A 23459-nucleotide genomic window follows, 5' to 3' on the forward strand; every position below is an offset into this window, starting at 1 on the left:
GCCGCCCGGTTGGGGCATTGCCTCCACAGCCCGGCGCTGGGAACCCTTCACTCCCTTTCCCCTTTTACAAGGAGATCGGGAGAAGAGCCCAGCGCCATAGCGGGCTCGCTGGAGAGCCCAAGCCGCGGGACGCTCTTCCCGCGGCTTATCGGAGCCCCGCTGTGCGGTAGCGGGGCCCCTACCCCCGGGCTGGCCTGGGTCGCTTCGCTACCAAAACGACCCACGACCGCCCAGCATGGCGTCCTCGCCGGAAGTCAGGGGCGGGGGTTTCACCCCCCCTCGCTGGCCACCCCTGCGGCTCCACCCTGGCAGTGCCGAAAATAGCCTTAAAAAAAAATTTTTTTTTAAAAAAAAGCCCAGGGGGTGGGGCCACCGCCTGAAGTGTCACCCCCAGCAGGGTGCTGTCAGGCCCCCCCGCCCCCTTGCTACGCCTCTGAACAGGAAACTCCCCAATCCCCCCTTTTAGCCTCCGAAGGTGATCAGCTAATCCCGCACTGTGCAGATGCAGATAGGAGGGTGGGCTTCTGCTGAAAAGTGCTTGTGAGTATGTAGTGCCACCCAAAATAAGCAAGAAACACTTGCTGCCCATTTGCTCTTCCACATTAGACCATACAGTATAGACATTCCATGCCTTGTGCTCCACCCCCCCCCCCAGGTGGCAGAAGCAAAGCAGCACTAGTGGGGTGCACAGAGGGAAAGGTGCTGTTTTTCCATTGCATTCTGAAATTTAATTCAACTAATAACTATTTGTTGAGCAAACAGTTAATGCCCCCCTGCAAACACACACAGACATATTCCCAAACACCACATATGCATTCTTCTATCTAAACTGGCTGCATGCCCAGTTTAAGAGGCCTGACACACTTTCACTAGGAACTGCAAAATTTCCTACATATATTTGTGATTAAGCTTGTTGCCTGGACTTGCAAAAATACACACATTTCCTGATAAATAAAAGATCATAGGTCTACAGTAATTTTTTTGTTTGCATACTGCTGTATCTGCATTCTTAGAAAACACACACATTTATCCAGATTCAAAACATGCTGCATAAAAATTGCCTCATGAATTTCAGTTGAATAGTCTTCCAAGAAAGAGCTTTGGGTACCTTTTATTATGATTAAAATTTGGTGCAGTTACAGTTCAGTAAAAACTTGTACACCAAAAGCTCTTTAACAAAATTTTGGGATCATTACTAATCAAGAAATCAACTTCTAAGAAATGAGAGCAATTCTCTACTTAGAATAAAACGGGTGTGTGTGTGGGTGTGGGTGCTCTGTAGCTGTGTTGTTGTAATGTAGTAGTAATCTAAACAGTTCACTTTTTAAAAAGTTTTATTTAAAAAATCTATCAAAAAAAACCCCATAAATCAAACAGCCAAACTTTAATGCCACATGTTACCTTATTAGCTATCTCACAGTGGTTAAAAACTGTCAAAACACTGTACAGCTCAATTACAATTACTACTCAAGTCTAAGCATGTAGTGTGTGGGTGTTAGCAACATCACAAGTGATGCAAATGCAAAACTCAGCAGTCACAGGGACTTTACCCAACACTGTTTCAATCAGCAAATATACAGATATTGAATCAAAATGTGTACTTGAACAAGTTTATGATCCTGAACATAAACTTGGTGTTTCTTAATCCACATTTGATCTAATGTACAGTGGCGCTCGGGTTGCAAATGCGATCCGTGCATGAGGTGCGTTTGCAACCCACAGAGTTTGCAACCTGCGCTGCTGCGTCTGCGCAGGACGCATTTCGGTGCTTCTGCGCTTGCGCAAGGCATGGTTTAGCGCTTCTGCGCATGTGCGAGCGCCGAAACCTGGAAGTAACTCGTTCCGGTACTTCTGGGTTCTGTGCGGAGCGCAACCCGAAAAGACGTAACCCGCAGCTGCCATAACACGAGGCATGACTGTATTTTGCTTAATTGTGCATACAGAAAATCAGACAGCTCTTTTTAAACTGTAAGTTCCAATATAATAAAAAAGATTTACTTCTAGATGAGTACATACACTTAGATGCTTTATTTGATAAACAAAAAATGTTGGGATGGGTTTTTAATAAGTATCAAGGGAGCAACTCTGTACCTATATATTTACTATGTTAAGAGGTCACATGCCATTAAATATTTAAAATCAATTGTGGCCTTTATTGCCTTAGAGCAGCCTTCTCCAGTTTGGTGCCCTTCAGCATGGCTGTGCTGACTGGCTGGGGCTGAAGGGTGTTCTAGTTTACCATACTGAGAGAGACTGCACTGGCTGCCAATTAGTTTCTAGGACCAATTCAAAGTGCTGGTTTTGACCTATAAAGCCTTAAATGGCTCAGGATCACAATACCTCAGGGACTGACCCAGATCCTGCAGTCATCATCTGAGACTCTTTGTGCACCTCCTCCACAGGAGGTCCAGAGGGTGGCAACACCAGAATGGGCCTTTTCTGCAGTGGCTCCCTGTTTGTGGGATGCTCGCTCCAGGGAGGCTTGCCTGGCACCTTTGTTACGTATCTTCAAGTGCCAGACAAAAACATTCCTCTTCTCCCAGGCCTTTGGCCAATCAAACAATCTATGGCCTTTTAAACTGTGTGTGGAGGTACTGTTTTTGTTTGTTACTGTGTTATGTATTTTTGTTTTTTTATATTGTAAACCACCCTGTGATCCTCAGATAAAGAGTGGGATAGAAATTTAATAAAGAAAAAAGAAAAAGAAAAGCATGGCATATGTGTGTGAACCTGTTTCCTTCCTAACATAAATAAATAAAGCAGATAAAAATCAAGGCTGTTGTTTTGTGCACACAACTTTTTGGATACACAGAGAGTTGACTGCTCACTGAAGGAAGAAGGGAGTCTGGGGACTGTGGGCATGCCATGAGTGCATCAAATGTTAAGCTCATTAAGGAAAAGCAGCACAGCTGGTTTTTAGAATTTAGTGCCAGAGGTTCATTTACTTTGTGCAGTAAAAGTTTAAAAGATATTCTAAGGCTGCAATACCTGTACTAGGTTACCAAGCAGACGTGTGCAAGATTGCATGGTTAATAATAGTTGAAGTATGACAGTAAATTGTGCAAAACTGCTGCATTTTAATAAAACTGGTGGTTTTTGAAACAGGGCTTCAACACTTGTTGCAGTCAAGTCAATCAATAATCTGCGAGTCCATATACACTATGTGATGAGTTGTGAAAAGTTCTGCACACAGAAAATATGTTTTCGTTTCTTTTTCTTTCTCTTTAAGGTTGCTGTTGGACTCAAGATCCTGCCTTTCAGTTCCAGTGAAAGGCTCCATAAAGCCCTTATTGCACATTTGCCCAAATCGAGTAATGAAACTTCAAAGATTTGTCAAAAATAAATCCACAGGACCCTTGGGCTTCGTCAAAAGTTAGTCAACTGCTTACTTGGAAGTATGTTCACTATGTATGTCCCCAAGTAAACATGCACATGATTGCAGCCTAGGTTCTACCCAAAATGCACGTCCATACAATGAGACCTGTGACATGGATAATATTTAAGCAACCATGACATGCCACGTGGCCATTAGCATCTACTCTTATGGCCACATGATTTCCTGCCTCTGAGGCAGGCAGTTGATGCAGGTTGGAGAAATGTTGTATCTACATGAAATGTGAGCTGAGCAAGACACCATGGACACACCATATATACAAGAACGTATTTGTAACACGGGGTTCATCCAGACTGGCTTTTGTGCTGTGTTTCTAGGCAGAGATAAAGATTTCAAAGCTCTGTGTTTGAGTGTGTGTTTGTTTTGTTCCGGCACTTTTTCTTGGAAAACCTGTGTTTTACCACTGAAGCAGAGCTAACAGCAACTGGGTTTTCTGTGAATTGCTGTTAATTTACTAATGCTTGATTCTAAAGCAACAGCAAAGCTGGTCAGGGATAAATAAAGCAAGCCACTGTGTCCTCCTTTGGTTCTCTTCATGATTCTGCATCTGCTAAATTCATGTGAAAGTAGAAGGTCCTGGTTTTTTCAGGAGGCGGCTTATTCTATTTTTTTGACCCAAGTCTTGTAATCCAGATTTTTTATTTTTTTTAAAAATGCAGTTTAATATTGGTCAGAAAAATGGTCCAGGCTGGTGTCTGGAAGTACACTTCATTGATTTCCATGCAATTCTTTTGGTTCCCATGAGACTTACTATCAATGAAGTGTGGATAGGACTGGAGCCTTAGAGTCAAAACTTAAGTAAACCCTATTTACTTCAATGGGTTTTATCTTCAAACACTTTGAAGTTATATTCTCTGATACACCACTTATAATGCAAGATTATACATGTTCCTCTAAGTTAAACAGGACAAGCGCAGCCTTAGGCACTTACTGGAAATATATTAAGGTCACAATCTTATGCACACTTATCTGGGAGTTAGGCCAGGGCAAGCGTGTATAAGAGTGCACTGTACTTCCTAGAAGTAAAAGCGACTATAATACAAAACATCAGAAAACTAATTGAAAAATGGAAACAATTTGCTAAATATTCTAACAAACGTATATGAACTCATTTTTTATGAACGAAAGCTTATTATAATTAAAAGAATGAATAGGTGCACATAGCATAAAATAAATTTTATGTGCATGCGAAGGAACAATTTTCAGTATCAGAAATAGTCTAAAGTTTCTGCACTGCAAATAATTGATCTCCTGGGATAAAGACAAAATCCGCAAATCGATTGTTGACAGGGACGAAGCACTGGATTTGGCTCTATCCAACTCGGCCAGCCTATCTACGTGGTTTCCTCGCATGAAGGCAGTAAGATCTCTGGCTCACTATCTGAGTGACCTGACGAATCCTACGCAAAGAAGAGCCTTCACACTAGCCCGCTTCCACTCCATTCCCACAGCATTCCTACAGGGCATATTTTCCAACACTCCTCTTGATCTCCGCCTTTGCCCGTGCAACAGGGGAAAGATAGAGGACTTTATCCACTTTTTCTTTCATTGCCCTCTATATGACTCAATAAGACCAAGGCTCTTCCTATTAATTCCCCCGTCCATCGTCATGGAAGATGACTGCATGAAATACTTACTGGTGGACGCCAACCCCATGGTTACTCGCAGTGTAGCCATCTATATTTTGCAGGCCCTGAAACTCAGGGCCATCTCGATAGGTTAACTTCTCTTAGCCCTGGATTTTTGTAAACATTCCAAAATACCCATAGCTTGCACGATTTGTTACTGCTTTTATCCTACCTTGTTTTATCTACCATGTTTTTATATCTGTTGCTTTGCAAATGTATCTAATATATTCTCTGCATAATTGTGGCAGGTTACTGCCTGGATTCTTTTCTATGTGCTATGGCCAAATCGCTAACGCAATAAACTTTGATTTGATTTGATTTGAACTCATGCTATGATTAAACAAAAAATAAAAAACCCACCCTAGGTATTTCTCAGGTGCAAGGTAAATCCCTCCTCCCACTTTGTCTTATGAGGCATATCATATTCAGGAAAAAATCCCTATGATTGATTCTTGTAATTTTTCCAAAATATTTAATTAACAAAACACTTTTTCAAATTATAAAAAAGTGATCTTTGTCTCCTATTGTTTATTATAAAGGTGAACACAAATCTATAAGTCACATGACATATTAATGCAATTTTAAAAAGGAAACCACTGCTAATTAAAGTCATTCCCAAAACATAGCATTCAGATCTCTCTGCCTGGAATATTTCAGGCTTTATTTATTTTCTCATGTATATCCTCAGAAAAACTTGTTCTCTTTAAGAAAAAAAATTTTCACCCACATATAGACGCTTTAGGCAACTGTGCATCAAGAATCCTCCCACGTTCAACGTCGGCTACATCTGTTGCTCTTTCCCATTGTTGAAAATTCCATCCTTAATCCTATTTGACTTTATTCATGCAAAGGTCATCCTGAATTCAACAAATGGAGGAGCGATAGCAAGCACACTGTTGAACATGGGCTAAATAATTCTGTTGTAGAACATGCAGCTAGCTAACATGCTGGAATTATCTCAGGACCATTTGGTTTTATTATGTTGGCTTGCCAACCCTCAAAACTGAACTGCTGAAGAAAACAGAAAGATTTTCTGTCTGGCATTACACACAAATAAATAATACTCCTTCTAAAACACCGATTAATTTTTTAGTTTTCATTGCAAGATTTTTCCTTCCCACCCCCACCCCCCAAGAAGGGCTGTGTTGCCAATGACTACTGGTAACTGCACAAAAAAGGAAGAAGGCTATTAAGATTAGAGATGATTAACTATTTTACTTGGATTTCAATTACAGATCAGGCCCAACTCCCTTGCTTGCCACATCCCACTACGCATATGTAACTAGTTAATCATACTTTTTAAAAAAAAGACAACCCCAAACCTACCCCCAAGTCATTGCACCAGCTAGCTTGACTTGGTTAATTCATTATTACAGTGAGTCATTCAGAAAACAGACTGGCACAAAGAACTCAAAATTTTAGAGATGACATAATAAACTGTAAAATACTGGATGGCAGGGGTGCCAACTTGAATAAAATATGGGGGAGGGGGAGGTAAGCCCCATATAAATTGAATACAAGGCATGGTGCATACACACCACGTGAATAGCAATGCCTATTAACTTGGCTCCTATACTGGGTGGTATTTGGTGCTTTTTCTCTTTGCCTTCATTGCACATATAGGTTTCTTTTGGTAAATGTGTACTCAGACAAAACAAAAGAAGAAAAATCCAGAGGATTACAAAAAAATACCACTTCCAAAAAACCCCCAAAATAGTAACAGAGAGTTTAAATCTATAGGATTTTTTAGAATGAAAGGATCGATCAACGAAGTGAGGTTAATTTTATTTTTTTGTTTAATTTTACTAATATGCCCATAACTGTTTTTGACTTTTTTAAAAAACATGTGTTTTACTCCAAGTCAAAAAGCACCTGCCATTTATTAAGGGAAAAGATATTGTAATTCTGGTGCTTATTATTTATTTTAAAAACAAGCAGAGAATTAACACTGTTCCCTTTCTCTCTGAGTTAAACACTCTGAAACACAGCATATTCAAACACAGTGAACTGTATATATTAGCTATGAAAGAATACTGGAAACAATCACATTTTTCATTCAACCTGTTTTTGTCTAAGCCTGCGAACGGAACAGCCGATAATTCCGGAGCTTAAACTCACACTGCGCCGTTGTCCGCCAGGCTAAATCTGAAGGGTGCGTGAGTAGTTCGGATGAAAAGTGCCTCGTGAAAATACCTGCAAGCACTTGCGACCTCCTAAGTTGTTCCCTTAAGTAACATACCCAAACAAATGATGAGCAAGTTACGGCCAAGCAAGAAGGCTAGTGAGCTATGAAAAATTTAAATTAAGACGAAATAAAGACAGACGACCATTAGTTCTTTTGATGGCTTTGGCTAACCCGCATGGGCTTCTACATTTCTCTATGCCTTGACTATTCTAAGCTTTCCTAAACTAACAGACCCTGCGCCGCCAATTCTTCTGCAATGCTAAAGCTAGCTAAGTCTTTACCGCCAAATCTTCCGCAATGCTAACCTATGCTAACACTAAAGCTAGCTAAACCTTTACCGCCAAATCTTCCGCAAGCTAACCTCTCTACCTCCTGCACGCGCTTCCAACCCAACCAACCCATTCCCCCAAAAAACCCCGACTACCTGAACCACTGATGAATCCTGACTATCTACATTTCTGAATGCCCAAAACGGGGAGCCGCAGCCTTTTATTGACAACGAACCAGTAACGTCATGATCAATACTTTTACCAATCAGAACACTGTTGCTGCCCTTGAAAAGGGCGGGAAGCAGATTAACTGACCATTAACAAGTTTAAACCTTTGGAGCCAAAAAGTCTAAGCGGAGGGATCTCAGTGGCAAGACGCCTACTGAGCCCTGCTTTCACTTTCGCTTTTAGACGGAAGAATACGTTAAATAGTGCATATTTTGACATTAACCAGATACAAACAATCGCAGATGCAAAAACATCCACGAAGTGTATTCCTACACCCCTTTACTGGGGTAACCTGGAGTTGCCTAGATAGGTCATTAATATATAAGTTAAGCAGGTGTAACACTCTTGTCATCTAAGGCCCTTAAGCCCTCTGGCAGGTGATTATATATATCAATCATATATACCTATACAATGGATTGCTTTGATGTCCATTGGCTAACAAGTTGTTTTTGATCTTCCCTCCACACCTCACATTTAATTAATTTTCTTTTTCTCAGGTTGAACTTCCATTCTGTTTGTTGCCTTGGTATTTCCCGATACCATCCCTGTTTTTCCCCTGCATCTCTCCACATTGAATATAATCCGCTTGTTCTTTGCATGCCTTTGGAGAACAATGTACCACTGGTGGCAGTGGCTAGTGGGGTAGGGCAGAGCTGCCCTACCGAAACCAGCATCACTGGACTGCGCAAGGTTGTGGCAAGGTTGGAGCTGAGTGGACATGTCCTTACTGAGTTTCAGATGCCTGATCAAAACTGTTTTATTTTCTTAGGCCTTTGCAGCTTGAATGCTACTCATATATTTTACTACATATTATGCATATATACTCGAGCTGTGTATGAATGCTTCAACCACATAGACAAGCAAAGTCATGTGAATCTTACCCCACCAAGGGGTGGGACACAAATTCTGTGGGTAAGGCCCACATTGTTGCATCATCACATTTAGTCACCTGTGCTGTGGAATTGAGTACAGAAAAATTTCTCCTACATAACTGCATATGGAGTATATCACTATGATGAGGAAAGCTTTCCTGATTTCAAAGAATCCTGCTCCACTCTGAAGGCACATCTTCATTTCCTCTTTGATGCTGTAGAAAAGTACTTGAACATGGGCATCAAACTGATATAACTGGTGACTGAAAGGGAGAGTTTCATATCCTCGGACTTAGGTGGCTGGTGGTAGCAGGCCAAATGGCTGTGTGGCGCATATGGCAGACTGTATGGTAGAGCTGCTAAAGGCTGTGCTCTGATCAATTTTCCCAACAGGAAGGGATGGTGCTGTCCAAGCTGTTTTGCCATTTTTATGTCCCAGATGAAATCTGCTTGAAGGTGACCCTTGCCACATATTTTAGCTTTTTCTGCTCTGTCTCTTGGTATCAGGATTTCCCACTTGCAGATGGCTGCCTAATGTGGTGATACTGGATTTAAATTATTATTTTTAAGCTGCTGAAGTCTACATAATTAATAACGTTCTCACACAGCTAGTTTGTGGTTGTTATTCTAGTTTACATTAAGTATTTATTTTGCTTTTTTGTTCCTTGATTCACTTCTTTGGAATAAAATGTATTTTGCCCCTGACAAGAAAAGAAAAAGAAAGTGTACATATTATTTAAGTCCTCTATCATGCTTAGATGATGGTGGACTTGTGTGTGTGGGGGGGAGAATCCAAACAAAAATGAAAAGTATTCTTCACTTATCTGCAGCGCTTCTAATATTTTAACCATATCTGATCAGAAGTAAGTGCTACTCAATTCATTAGGGTGTACTCCCAGGTAAATGGGGTCAGGATTGCAGCTGGATAAAATAGGGGCAGTCAGTGTCAAGAAGGAAGTATTTTTCATGCTTTTCTAACTACACAACAGTTGGTTTACTTGCAACAGCTTTTTCTGAATCAAGTGATTATGTGTTTAGGAAGAAAATAATATTGTGGAGAAAGAAAAACATGATGATGTTACTAATTACATAACAACCTGTAATGGGGAAGGGAGGAGGAGAAGAATGAATTGTGTTGTACACTGCAGGAAGCGAACAGCAATGGAACAGAAAGAGCCCTTTCTTCAATGAATATGTGTCAGGGTGGAAACTGACATCATGTTTTAGCAAACAGAAGTGTTCTTTTGTTTAGGGATAGTTTGCAAACCCGTGCTGCAGTTTAGTCCACCTTATATATTCACTGCATCCTTAGGACACTGTACATTTGACAAATTAAGATTTACTAACCAAGGCTTTGCCCTAGATTCTGATGCCATTGATTAAATACAAGCACATAATAACTCTGTGCAGCTTATATTTGGAAATACTAATGCTTACCCTGATACTATTGCAAAATATTAGGGAGACTCTGTTGATACCAGCTCAGAACAAAGTTAGACTGCTTTTAGAGAGCAGTATAAAATAACTTGTAAATTAAAAGCTTGGTGGCCCCAGAGTCTATTACTATTACTACTATTCTTATTATTACTATTGTTGTTATATATATTCAAACGTTTTTCTGACAGAGACTCAAGGTGGTTTACAGATAAAAGCATAGAAAAAGCCATCGATAGATAGATAGATAGATAGATAAATAAATAGATAAATAGATAAATAGATAAATAGATAAATAGATATAGAAATCCTGTTAAAACATGCAGATCATTACAATAAAAATATCAAAGCACCAGTCCTTTCCTTAAAAACAGACAGTTCCCAAAAGCCTGTTGAAACAACAACGTCACCAGTGGAAGGACAACAAGGAGGGAGTCAGTCTAATTTCTCTAGCAGGGAAGTTCCAAAGTCTGGGAGCAGCCACTGAGAAGGCCCTCTCCTGCATCCCTAGTAAGCGTTCCTGTGAAGGTGGCAGCACTGTGGAGAGGACCTTTCCACAAGGATCTCAAAACCTGGACAGGTTTTATGAGGAAAAACGGTCTTCAGATAGCTTGGACCTAAGCCATGTAGGGCTTTATAGGTCATAGCCAGCACTTTGAATTGTGCCTGGAAACAGACCAGCGGAACTGTTCTAGCCAGGGGGTCATCTGCTCCCTATAACCAGCTGCAGTCAACAATCTGCAGCAGCTCTTTGAGCCAGCTGAAGTTTCTGAGCACTTTCCAAAGGCAGCCCCACATAGGACATGTTACAGTAATCTAAAGAGGATATAACTAAGGTGTGTATCGTTGGGGCCAGATCAGACATCTCTACTGCTTTTTACTAGAATCATAAAATTGTAGAATTGGAAGGGACCCCGAGGGTCTTCTAATCCAACCCCCTGCAATGCAGGAATCTACCAGTCCATGCATTTTTATTCAAGTTACTGAAAGATGTGACAATTATACTCTTGATTAGAATTTTCCTGCACCTTGTGGTTTGTTCAGAGTGAGACAAACAATATGCCTGTGTTTGGAAGTAGTGCTAAGACAAACCATGGCTTAGCTCTGGGTAGCAGTGGTGTAATGGGCATGGCAAGGGCGTAACATTGGTTCATTCCAGATAGTGCAGCACCAGGTTTTGTGGTCTAACCATGGCTGAAGGACACCAAGTTTCCTTCCCCTTTGTTGAGTCCTGCTTATCCTAGTCTGCCAGTAGAAGCTGTGCCCTTTCCAACATCATATACCCAAACTAGCAGACTAACCACTGAGTTCCAACCGATGTATGAAATTCTTCTCCTTGGGCTTCTGCCTGTTCCTGAGCCAGCCCACCAAGCGAGTACAAGCCTTGCCTGCTTCTCACAGGTAATTCTCACACTACTCCTCATAGTACATATAGAAAACTTTGTTCCTCTTCACGTTCTGAGCTTTAATTTTTTTCTTTCATGTATGGAGCTCCTTGTGTAGATCTCCACAGACCTTTGTCTGGTGTATGTTACTGTTCTGAGATCCTTTGGAGCCTTTCTGTTTTCAAATGTTTAAAACAAAATTGGAGCTTCTCTTTTAAACATTGTGCTAAAGCAATTGGTTTATTGCTGATTTTTGGTTTCACTTTTTGCTCTAAAAGGTGCATCCAGCATCATGAATGAGATATCTTAAGCAATTCTTAATGTTAGTTGTAGGTCAATAGTTTGTTTGGATTAAAAATAAGATCAGCATGCTTGCTTACAAGTCTGCCTTTAAAAAATATACAGCCTCATTAGAACCTGGTTGTGGTTTAATCAAAAGTCCTTGCCTGGTAATAGTTTTAGAAGAATGTGTGAAAGGCAAATGTGCCCAGCACATATGGAAATGGGAGAGGGATTATGTCGGTTCAAAATAGTTTTATAATGCAGTCTACCAATATAAATTTACCAGTAGAATGTATGAGGTTCATGTCCTAATAAAAAGTGCAGAGGTAATTTTAACCTCCATTCATGAGCTGTTTAGTTCATTGCTTTGATAAATATAACTCCGATACATTAGTGTGGCAACATTTGGTCAACAAGTTTCAGTAGTAGTTTGTTAGTTTTTTAATGTATGGGTGTGCTTCTCTCAAAGCTGCCTTCAAATTAGGACAAAAACATAATTAACTGTGTTGTGGGTAGTAACTTGGAAACAGTTGTCTTCTGCTTCTCTGTCTATTCAGTTTTACCTAAAATTGGTGGATAGGCCAAGGTTTTCTGGCTAGACACTTTCAGTGCTTATATATTTTCTGTATACCAGGGCAGCAATAATGTAGGTGAGGTCCTAGAAACCTAGAAAGGCCAAAGAGGAGACCAAAGACTCATCAAATAAGGTGTGAACCAGAGTCCCCAATATTTCTTTCAGCTATCAACATTTGTAGCATGATCAATTCAAAATTTAAATGTCCATGGCTTAAAATAATACTAGTTTATAAATTTGTCACAAGAAACCAGACTTTGGGCTTCCTATAATTTCACAAATTGAAGGTGGTCATTTAACATCGCAAATCCTTTATGCTAACACATGTAGCTGAGTATTCTGAATATTTAAACCTAAATACCATTAGAGCAGTTTATTTCACTGAAATATACTTTTTAGCAATTGTGTCTCAGACTGCTGCTTTCTCCACTGATAGCTGCATTGCTGTTACATTAAATTATAAATTAGAGACAATTAGATTAGTGGATGGGACTTAAGGAAAATCAATGTAGACAACTCGTTTAAAATTCACACTGCTCTCAAAGGCTTGCTATCTTACAGTTTGCTTTCCAAGGATTCCTCATCTAGACCTTCATTGAGAACTTCAGCTGTTCTGCCCTTGGAACATGCAGAGGGGTCAGCCTAAGACTTTTAATTTGCTGGTTCTCCTCTTGTTCTAATAAGATCAGATATTAGGAAGCTGCTTTATGCACAGTCTATTGGTCCATCTAGTTTAGTAATATCTACGTTGACTAGCAGCAGTTTTTTCACATTTCATAGAATCATAGAATTGTAGTTAGAAAGGACCACAAGGCTAATGTAGTCCAACCCCCCTGCAATACAGGAATCTTTTGCCCCACCAACTGAGCCATCTTCGGGTTTCAGACAGTAGTCTCTTCCAGTCCTACCTGGAGATGCCAGAATTTTTGTGTGCAAAGCATGGGATCTACCATTAAGCTCTGCCCCCTCCTGTTATTTTGTAATGCTAAATTTAGTTAGTAAAACAATAATTAAGAAAAGCTTAACAGGTTAAACTGCAATCCTAACCACATCTACTTAGAAATAAGTCCAACTGATTTCAGTGTGGCTTATTCCAAAGTAAGTGGCGTTACAATTACAGCCTTAATCTCTTTTAATATCTATGAACATTATAAAATAGTTCTGTGTACTTTGTAGCGCTTTGTAGATATTATACAAAAATCAGATGATACAAAATTATTTCCATCCTATTGGATGGTCAAACTGAAACTGTAGAATATGTGCTTCTTCAGTGCTTGTTTTATAGAGATTTACGCTTTAACCCTATTCTGCCAATACTCCAGAAATAAACTGGAAGTTCTGAACAGCTTCTTGCCACTCTGCTGCTCCTAGATAATAATCCTGTTATAACATACAAGGTGGCCAAATTTTGTGCAGCAGCAATTAAAATAGGACATACAATGACTAGCACTCAGGATTAGTATAACATATTGACTGATGAACTTTCCTGGGTCAGAAGGGTTACTTTAAGTATACCAAAGGCCTTGGGAATACCAGTAGGGTTTTTGTTTTTGTTTTTAAAGCAGATCTCTGGGTCATATTATGAGTTGCTTTTGAGAGTATACGACAGGCTAGTAGGTGGCTCCTTTTGGGTGTATCTTAAAATGACATGGGGTTATTTTGCCTCTAATTTATTGAAAATATGTGGGTGGCTTCAACGTACATGGGTGAATCTGAAATCATGAGGCTTGTGTTTGTCAAGCTTTGTGTTGGAATCCAAATGAAGGATTTGGAAGTATGTGAGTTGATATGGTAAAGAAACTGGAAGATTGAATACGCTGTTTAGCAGGATACAGTTGTCCATCTTATCCCCAAGCTCTGCTGTTCAGACAACATGTGCAGAATGTTACGCAGCAGCAGTGTTACACGGCCAATTGCTTCTAGTAGGACGCACGTGAGACGCTGGCCGCAGATCCCCAGCAACTGGTATCCCGTGTGCAGTTGACCTCATCCTGCACACGGGAGGCTCCAGCAAAGAATCTCCGCAAGGGGATTCTTAGCTATGAGGTCTTCAGACATGGGAAAAGCAGCTGAGTGAGATGACTCCAATCACACTCTGAGTGGTGTGGGGCAGAAGAGGAGGGCAGGTTGTTTACCTCTGGGCTACACTGTCTTTTAGCTCAAAAAGTAGGCAGAACTTCCGATAAGGGGTACTGTTTTTGTTACAGTACAGCTGGAATACAGAAACTAAAGGGAACCTGGTTTTTCAATACGGTAGATCTATTTGGATAGTTCTTCAAGATATTTTTCTAGGCATATTTCAGATATAAAATACACATTTAATATACACTATATAAAATACACATTTAATATACACTATATAGAATACGCATTTATAGCCACAAGAGAAACCAAGTCCATACTTAAGCTCATTTCAATATGATAGAAGTCCAGATTTGCTGACACCTTGAAACCCATGTTGTTCTACCTGTTTCCCTCAGCAGATATCTCTTGGTACAGAGGACGGGTGTGTAAAACTGGACAGATCTTCAGGGCAAGGCACACCTTCTCTTAATACTTGCAGTGCTGCAGTATCAATTTTAGGTTGGTAAATTTCAGAAGCAAACATAATTGTATCTCTGCAAAAATGGTGCTCTAATTAATCTTGCCCATATGAAAATATTAATTATAGCTTGAAATTGGACCTTGGGGCTGAGTCACGCCCTGAATGAATGTAAAAGACTCTTGCAGACAGTGTTCAAATGCCTAAGAACAGACAGTAGTTATGTTGCTTTCATCACCTTGGAGTTACGGTGATGCGCAATACGGCTGCAAGTCTTTGAGGACTGCACTCTCCCTTCTTTCTAAAAGTGCACTAATGATCTAGCACCATCTGATAATCTTGATTAAGTTATTACGTTATGGTTATATTTTCCATCAGTTTTAATTGTGCAAGAAAGATACCAGTAGTTGCAATACACTAAAAACTATTTAAACAACAACAAGAACTTTCAAATGAGAAAATATTACCATACGATTTAGTCCCATTCATAAAATCCATCTTCAGGCTTTGGTGCTATTAAAATGTTACGGTATTCCCAGAGTGTCTCTGCGGAAGACACAAGGTGCCAACTCCGTCCCCGTGTCTACTCTGACAACACCTAATATAATATGAGCAAACCCCACTTGTGCTTGAAAAGCTGGAGCATAAAGAGCCTAGAAAAGTCCTCATTTCTGGTACTGAAATTACTGCAGGCTTAGTGTTGAAGCAATTTAACCATGAACTGGTGCTATTGCAGGCAATTTGCTCTCTGGGAATATCTTGCTCTTTTACTCTGAACGCTTCTTATGGGAGCCCATCTTCTTCTGTTGGAAGCATCCCAGAGTGGACAGGGTACAAATTTAAGAATAAGAAAAGCTGAGTTTGGGTAGAAGGGCCTGGGTGCAAACAAGGGAACCTGCTTTAGTCTTACATCCCTGCATTCTCACATTGCTGCACTGGCATGGCATTTCAAAATTGCCACGATCAGTGTGACAGCAGAAGCACCACCCAGACGGCAATGGGATTCTGAGGCTCTGGTGGAGGACTTGACCCCCAAGAGGACAAGCGCCAGTAAAGGAAGTGTTGGGAATTCCATTCCACCTTTTGCTGCAGATATGTGGGATTGTTACGTCACATGTCTGTTTACATTCCAGCACAGATTGCTGATGTGAGCGGAACTTCCGCTCTGTACTGCTTTTGTTTTTAGTCTCTCTCCGAGAAGAGTGCAAGGAGAGATGCCATGTTTCCTTTGTCATGATTTATGTATAATAAATGTGTAACCTTAGTGTTGCATCTACAGCCTCAAGCCTCTTCTGTTGTGCAGTTTACACTGCTGAGTAATGTGTGTTCAAGCCTGCAAGCTTGAGTCACTGACAAACGTCAGAGGAGCAGAGGTCGATGGATCTCCGCAGCGGCAAAGCTGAGTTGGGAGACGCTCCAGCTGGGGCCAAGCCAGCTGGCTTTTCATCCCCAGTTCCGACGGGAAGTAGTTTAAAAAAGCAGAATACAAAATGCTGGCTAAAGTAGCCCTACCCGCAATATACAGACACTGTCCTTGACCCAATTCTGAAAAGTAGTAATGACCATGTATGGAATATTAAGATCTGTCTCATTAGGAAAAATGCCTTCTGAACCAGGAGGGATGGGAGACGGTCTTGGGCCTGTCACTATTTGGCCAAGGAGAAATCCCTATTGTCTCTAATAAAACATCCCCCCACCCCAGCCCTTGTCAAACTAGAACTTGAGTGGTCAAACAGCAGGCATTCTCAATCAGGTAAACAGATTTAAAAAAAATATATATCCCTGTTGTACATCCTCAGTCTCTGCCAATACTAGATTTAAGTGGCCATTTCTTGTTATTTTCCCTAATCTCAATCAGAAACAGGGTGAGATGCTTCAGCCTTATCACAGAAACTCCACTGCAAACAAAACTAAATGTAAGTGCTTCAACAGAACATTCTTTAAAACAACAACAACCCTGTAATTCTGCACTGTGAGTGCCAGTCCAGAGGGCTCTTTGCTGCATTTAACATACTGATCAACTTCTACCTGGGTAGGCTTCTGGCATCGGCCTTTCTTCTTTGCTTAGGAGAATTGAGGAAATGGCAATATCAGCCCTTGAGGGACAGGGAGTCATCAGCAACTTCTCTGCCTAATTAAGTAGTGGTTTGATAGATGTGACAAGGAGTTCCATTCAGCTTTTAACTGAAATGATGATAACTAAAATACAGGGCCCTTAAGGGCAGCTAAAAGTTTTAAGAGGGGTCTGGAGGCCACGCCGAAAGATTTCCCCCCCGCTCTCTTTTACTTTCCGGTCTCAAAACAAAAAGCACAATATATAATTGATATATTTTTCCCAAAGAGGCTCTATTTAATGGGGGGAAAGCCAGGTCAAATAAAAACTGTTGAAAAGAAATGGTAAATACAACTGTTTCCTGTATTAAATTCCCTATAATACTATTGCACATAGTTTTCATCTAATTTTATTATTATTTTATCTAATAACCTGTTAAATAATTGCTACAGTCTTTCATTTGTTCCCCTTTTTCTTAAAATAGTTTTCTTGATTTCTAATATATAACAAAAAATACAAAAAAGAAAACAAAATGCAAATACAAAACCCCATCTTACTCTCTTCCCCTCTCCAGAATGGATCAGTCTATTTAAGTTTGCCAAAGTCTAGTTTGTGATTTTGGTGGTTGCCATTCTTCAGGGTTATCAGTAAAGTATTTTATAAAATTCATTTGCTATAGCACTATGGCAGCCCATTCCTCACGATTTGAAGAACAATGGGATCATGAGCAAGAATTCATCATGCGAAAGGCTGGACTGGATGAATCCCAAGCAAGAATTAAGATTGCCGGAAGAAATATCAACAACCTCAGATATGCTGATGACACAACCTTGATGGCAGAAAGTGAGGAGGAATTAAAGAACCTTTTAATGAGGGTGAAAGAGGAGAGCGCAAAATATGGTCTGAAGCTCAACATCAAAAAAACTAAGATCATGGCCACTGGTCCCATCACCTCCTGGCAAACAGAAGGGGAAGAAATGGAGGCAGTGAGAGATTTCACTTTCTTGGGTTCCATGATCACTGCAGATGGTGACAGCAGTCATGAAATTAGAAGACGCCTGCCTCTTGGGAGAAAAGTGATGACAAACCTAGACAGCATCTTAAAAAGCAGAGACATCACCTTGCCGACAAAGGTCCGTATAGTTAAAGCTATGGTTTTCCCAGTAGTAATGTATGGAAGTGAGAGCTGGACCATAAAGAAGGCCAATCGCCGAAGAATTGATGCTTTTGAATTATGGTGCTGGAGGAGACTCTTGAGAGTCCCATGGACTGCAAGAAGATCAAACCTATCCATTCTTAAGGAAATCAGCCCTGAGTGCTCACTGGAAGGACAGATCATTAAGCTGAGGCTCCAATACTTTGGCTACCTCATGAGAAGAGACGACTCCCTGGAAAAGACCCTGATGTTAGTAAAGGCACAAGGAGAAGGGGACGACAGAGGGTGAGATGTTTGGACAGTGTTCTCGAAGCTACCAACATGAGTCTGACCAAACTGCAGGAGGCAGTGGAAGACAGGAGTGCCTGGCGTGCTCTGGTCCATGGGGTCACAAAGAGTCGGACATGACTAAACGACTAAACAACAACAAGGATCATGAGCAAAACGGACCATTGTCTAAAAAAAATCCACTCTTTCCAAGACGCTTTCTAAAGCAGGAGCCACAACGAAATAGAGAATTATTTTACCACAAAGTAAAGCTGTGTGGGGTATGTTAAGCCTAGATACAGTACTAAACAAAAAACGATTCCCATCTTCCATCCGCCCTCACTTATAAGAGAAATCATCCCATTCTTGGGATGGGTAGAAGAAAGGGAAATCTCCCTCTTCAATTCTTCAAAACAGTGCACTGTGTTGTTTCCTTTTAGCATATTTACTTGAGGAATGAGTCTTTCTAATTCTTCAAGCACTGACCACCACACCTCACAACCAGTAAATTTACTTGAAGAACAAATGCATCTCATTTCACGAGAAAAGGGATAACACAATAAGTCACAGATATGCTAAATAATACGTTGAAATGAAAATCCTTCTTTTAAAATTTAAAAAAAATCATTTTATGTGTTATTGTTTCATTTGTAAATCACCTCGAGGTTTTAAAAATGATTAATAAATTAAGTGTAAGAATAATAGAAACAAGAACATGAAAACAGAGCAGATGATTTAAATAGGCAAATATATGGAGATTTCCTCAATCTACATAGTTTTTCGCTCATTGAAGCTTCTTGGTTTACAATATGGTCTTAGATTCAGCCTAAAAAGTAACAAATATAATAATTCAGATTTGTTTGTATTCCATCAATTTTTGAAGGATATACAAACCATAAACATATTAAGTTATAGCATTTAATAGTTTCATACGCTTTAAAAATTATGGATTTGTGGCATTTCTCTCTACAAACAATGCAGAAAATATACTTTGAAATTAAGATGTCCTGAATTTCCGAGCAGGATGTGCTTGGCACCTGACTCAAATTGTTTCTTTCTTAAACTTGCCTTTTCTTTCTCATAGTGAAAAGCTCATTTATTTAAAAAAAGAAAAAATATTTTTGTCTATCTGTGCAATGCTAAGCATAGCTATTCTGAAGTAAGTCCCACTATGCTCAATGGGGCCAATTCCAGTATCAGTGCACACAGGACTGCTTTAGGGTGTATAGTTTCATACTACTTTCACATAAAAGCTTTGCAAAATCTGCTGTTCATTAACTGTATCTTCACATTATTTGTGGTCCATGTTCAGAGCTATCTGCAGAAACAAGACATGCGTATTCTGGGGGGACATAGCACAACTACTTGGGCCAGCTGTGTACTTATGTAACCAATGAAGTTTTAAAAAACTTGGCTGTGGCCATGCAGAGTGAAGATAATCTGAGGCTGTATAGCCAAATGACAACCACTTATGTACTAACTGAGAAAGATACCATGTGTGAAATACAAGAGGAATTTCAGTTTTTAATAAGCAATTATAAACACTGGCAACATGGTAGTTACATACCTTGGGAGAAGAGGAAAGCTCCTTCGGTGCACAAATAGCTGACTTGTTCTCACTTGTTTCCACTTCTGTCTTTGGTGAGAGAATTGGTGGTTCAGGAGCTTTTCTTCTCCTCTTCCTTTCCATTTCTTGTAGCGGAGTAACTTGGCTATTAAAAGCAGAACTTGATTTTGGTTCATAAAATGGATTTGATCTAATTAAAAAAAGGGAAATTAATTTATTTGCATTTTCAACACAATTTTTAGAAGGCAATTGTTTTCACAAGTGATTCAAAACTCATTTAATTTTTGAAACAACAAAGCCATGGCCTCACTGATTGTGCTGCTAGTTCACCACCACTCCAAAAAACAAACCATAAAGCCCCTAGACCCTGAAGAGCGAAAGCATGCCTACTGCTAACAAACAGAATATCCAGAACTAAGCAATCTGCAGCAACCAGATTCAAAGGATCTACAAGGGCCTCTTATTAATTAATTTATTGATATTTATATACCACTTGATTGTTTTTTTAAAAAACCTCACAGCTATTTACAAAAAAACCCAAGAAAATCAAGGGGGGGCAACAATTGTTTAAAACATACCGGTAGTTAAAATACCAAAGAGATTAAAATTCACACTGATTATTAATTAAATCACCTTACTTTTGTCTGAAGAGTGAAGTTTCAATATACATATAAATTAATATATCAAGGATCTATTTTAGTTACATAAGAATGGAAGACTGAACGGAAATGTAATACGATAACTTATAGTGCAATATTATACATGTCTATTCAGAAATCTGTCCAGTGAGGCTTAATCCTGGGTGTAGCTTAAGGGTAGAATCCTAAATGGTAGAATCCTAAACTTGCTTAATATGGAATGCCTCACTGAACTGGAACTTACTTATGAGTAGATACGTGTTGGATCACACTGCACCTGTTACATACACAATAAACATACACACAAACAAGTACACATGCACAAAACCCTTTCTGGCTAAATGTTCCATTAGTTTATACAGTCGTACCTCGGGTTACGTACGCTCTGGATTATGTACTTTTCGGGTTACGAACTCCAGTAACCTGGAAGCGCAACCCAGAGCGCGTGCAACGCACGGATGCGCAGAAGCGTACTGCGCAATTTGCACATGCGCAAACCTCTACTTCTGGGTTTTTTGTGCGCTTGTTCGGGTTGCGTACTTTTTGGGTTATGAACTGTAACCCAGAACCAATTACGTACGCAACCCGGGGTACCACTGTATTTTTATTGTGTGGGCTAATGTATTGAGCCCAGGAAAGATTAGAATGATTTTTTGAGGTTACCTGTAGGCCCCCCTCTTTGGTAGCTACAGTTTAGTGGTTTGGCAAGGAAGATGTGGTTGTACTCTGACATGTAGTATGATTGTTGCAGCCTGCCTGCTTTTTTCTTACCAATTACAGCAAAAAGAGAAAAGAGAAAACTGCTAAGTTTGGTGATTATGTTGATTGAAGAGCCTGATATTTCCCTGATCTACTCAAATATTAGGGTACCTAATCTCATATTTATTTTGTTGTTTGTTTCTATGGCTTAGACATGTCCACAGAATGAAAGATGGCAGGATCCCCAAGGACGTGCTCTACAGGGAGTTGGCAGACCAACTCTGTGTTATAAAGATGTCCACAAACGAGACACGATGGCTGGAAACATCAACCCCGCCATGTGGGAATCCCTTGAATATAACTGCAGTGCCTGGAGACAGTCAGTCAGTCAGTCAGGCCATGTATCCATAGCAGTGACCAGAGGATGAATGCAGAAATAAGACACAACATGGTGCATCTGCAGCAGCACAACTGGGTGGCTTCATCTGCAACAAAACATGTTTCTTCCTTATCGGTCTCTACAGCCTTTAAGTCCCCAACGGTTTGACTTCACATCAAACACTCCTCCGTGGCATCCTGAGACAGACAGATGCCAACAACAACGACTACCATCATGTTTCCACAATGTCTTGAGCCAACTATTCACATCTACTTCTTTTTAAACTCAGGTTGTTAGAGGGAAAAATGCATATGCTGTTTAGCATTTTAAAAACCATTTTTTGTACATCTGAATGAATTTGCACATGTCCAGTACAGAATTAGGTAATACTGTATTGCTAGTGTAAACTGTATTCATCTGAACAGAAGAGTGGAGTGGACTGATAATAATAAGTTGTTTACTGAAAGCTTTAAATATCACTAAGTCGAACATACGAAAATAACTCAATTAGCTTGAATTTTGATTAGAAGATATAAACTGTGAAGCATCTGGTATGCAGTAGACCCAAAGTTGTCCTTCAATTTGCAGAGAACTATTTGATCCAGAGAGAGCTTTTACCATTGTAGGGAGGAGGCAATGATCACATAATTATCCTGTCCTCCAGTCCACCCACCCAATCTGCTCCAGAGGTTGGGGATACACTGGAACAGTGTGGAGGATAGCATGGAGAGGGAGTGCGAAATCATCCAAAAGCACGTCCCCTCCTCTATTTGCAGTAACCTCTGCTTGACTGAAGAGCCTTGCATTCATGGAAAGACATCTATGGATCTAATTCTATACGTCCAGACCAAATTCTCTCCAGAAGCAAGTATAGCTTTAACACAAGCAGAGCACTCTCAATGAAATCTTATTGCTCTCGGCAGAGCCTTCAGTCCAATTAGTATTGTTTTGAAGCCCTAGTTTTACTCAAATAACAACAACAACAACAACAACAATAACTGCATTTTGAACAATCCTTACAGTTCTAAAAACGTTTTCCCCAACCCCTCTGTGTTGACATATTGCCTCCTGCAGCACATGTTTTTATTTAGACAGCCTTTGTCCTTCAGACTGGATATTTTCCTGCTGGTCTCTCCATTTGTATAATTTATTAGGTCTATACTGGTTTTATCAACTACGTGAGCTATTTTAGCAATTTCTTGCTTTAAGTTGTCTTGAGTACAGTAGTTTAATTTTTGAGCTAGAAAGGCAGAATATGAACATGAATACGAACACATTTTTAAGAATATTAATGCATTTACAATCTCTTCTTGCCCTTACAGGCTTAAAAAAAAACTGGACAGGAACAAGCCTTTAACAGGAAAAAGTAAGTTAAAGAGTGAAGTTTGGTAATGATATATCTGGACCTTTGGAAAAAGGAGAAAGGAAAAAGGAGAAAGGCATTGAAACAAATTCCAGCCCAATCTAATTCATTAACTGCTCTACAAAGGGGGCTGCTGTTGTTTATTACAGGGAGAAGATGTCGATCTAGATAAATAAATGAAAGGAGAAACTAAAATAACTAGGCTGCAAAGTGAAAGCACCTTTGAGGGGTTCTCACGTCAGCACCCATCAAACACAAAAAACATGGACCAAATCAAAGCTTAAGGTGATGTCAAAACAAACAAAAGAGACGTGTTCTACTGAAGACAAAGGTGGAAAAAGAATGGTATTCCGCTTGGAATAGAAGATTCAAGACTACCTGTCAATCATTTAGTTTTGCTGACAAACTTGTTGAGCTGTCTTCAAACATTAAGGGAGTTCAAAGAAAGGTAAAAATTAGATGAAAAAAGATAAGGACAAGGGCAAAACATTATATATGGGAGGTCACAATGTTTTCTTTTGTTCTACAAGCTACTACCCCCCTT

At 39.9% G+C, this 23459-nt stretch overlaps 1 protein-coding gene across 7 annotated transcripts in view; it reads right to left on the reverse strand.

The window, feature by feature from the left end:
• EHBP1 (EH domain binding protein 1) overlaps window positions 1-23459 on the reverse strand; it is a 274386-nt gene that overhangs the window by 132107 nt on the left and 118820 nt on the right. For all 7 annotated transcript variants that reach the window (XM_033145618.1, XM_033145622.1, XM_033145623.1 and 4 more), the window contains one exon: window positions 19837-20026. In XM_033145618.1, coding sequence (XP_033001509.1) covers window positions 19837-20026 — 190 coding nt within the window. The remainder of the gene's footprint in view (window positions 1-19836; window positions 20027-23459) is intronic.

The sequence above is a fragment of the Lacerta agilis genome, chromosome 3, assembly GCF_009819535.1.
Source record: "Lacerta agilis isolate rLacAgi1 chromosome 3, rLacAgi1.pri, whole genome shotgun sequence".
Taxonomy (NCBI): Eukaryota; Metazoa; Chordata; class Lepidosauria; order Squamata; family Lacertidae; genus Lacerta; species Lacerta agilis.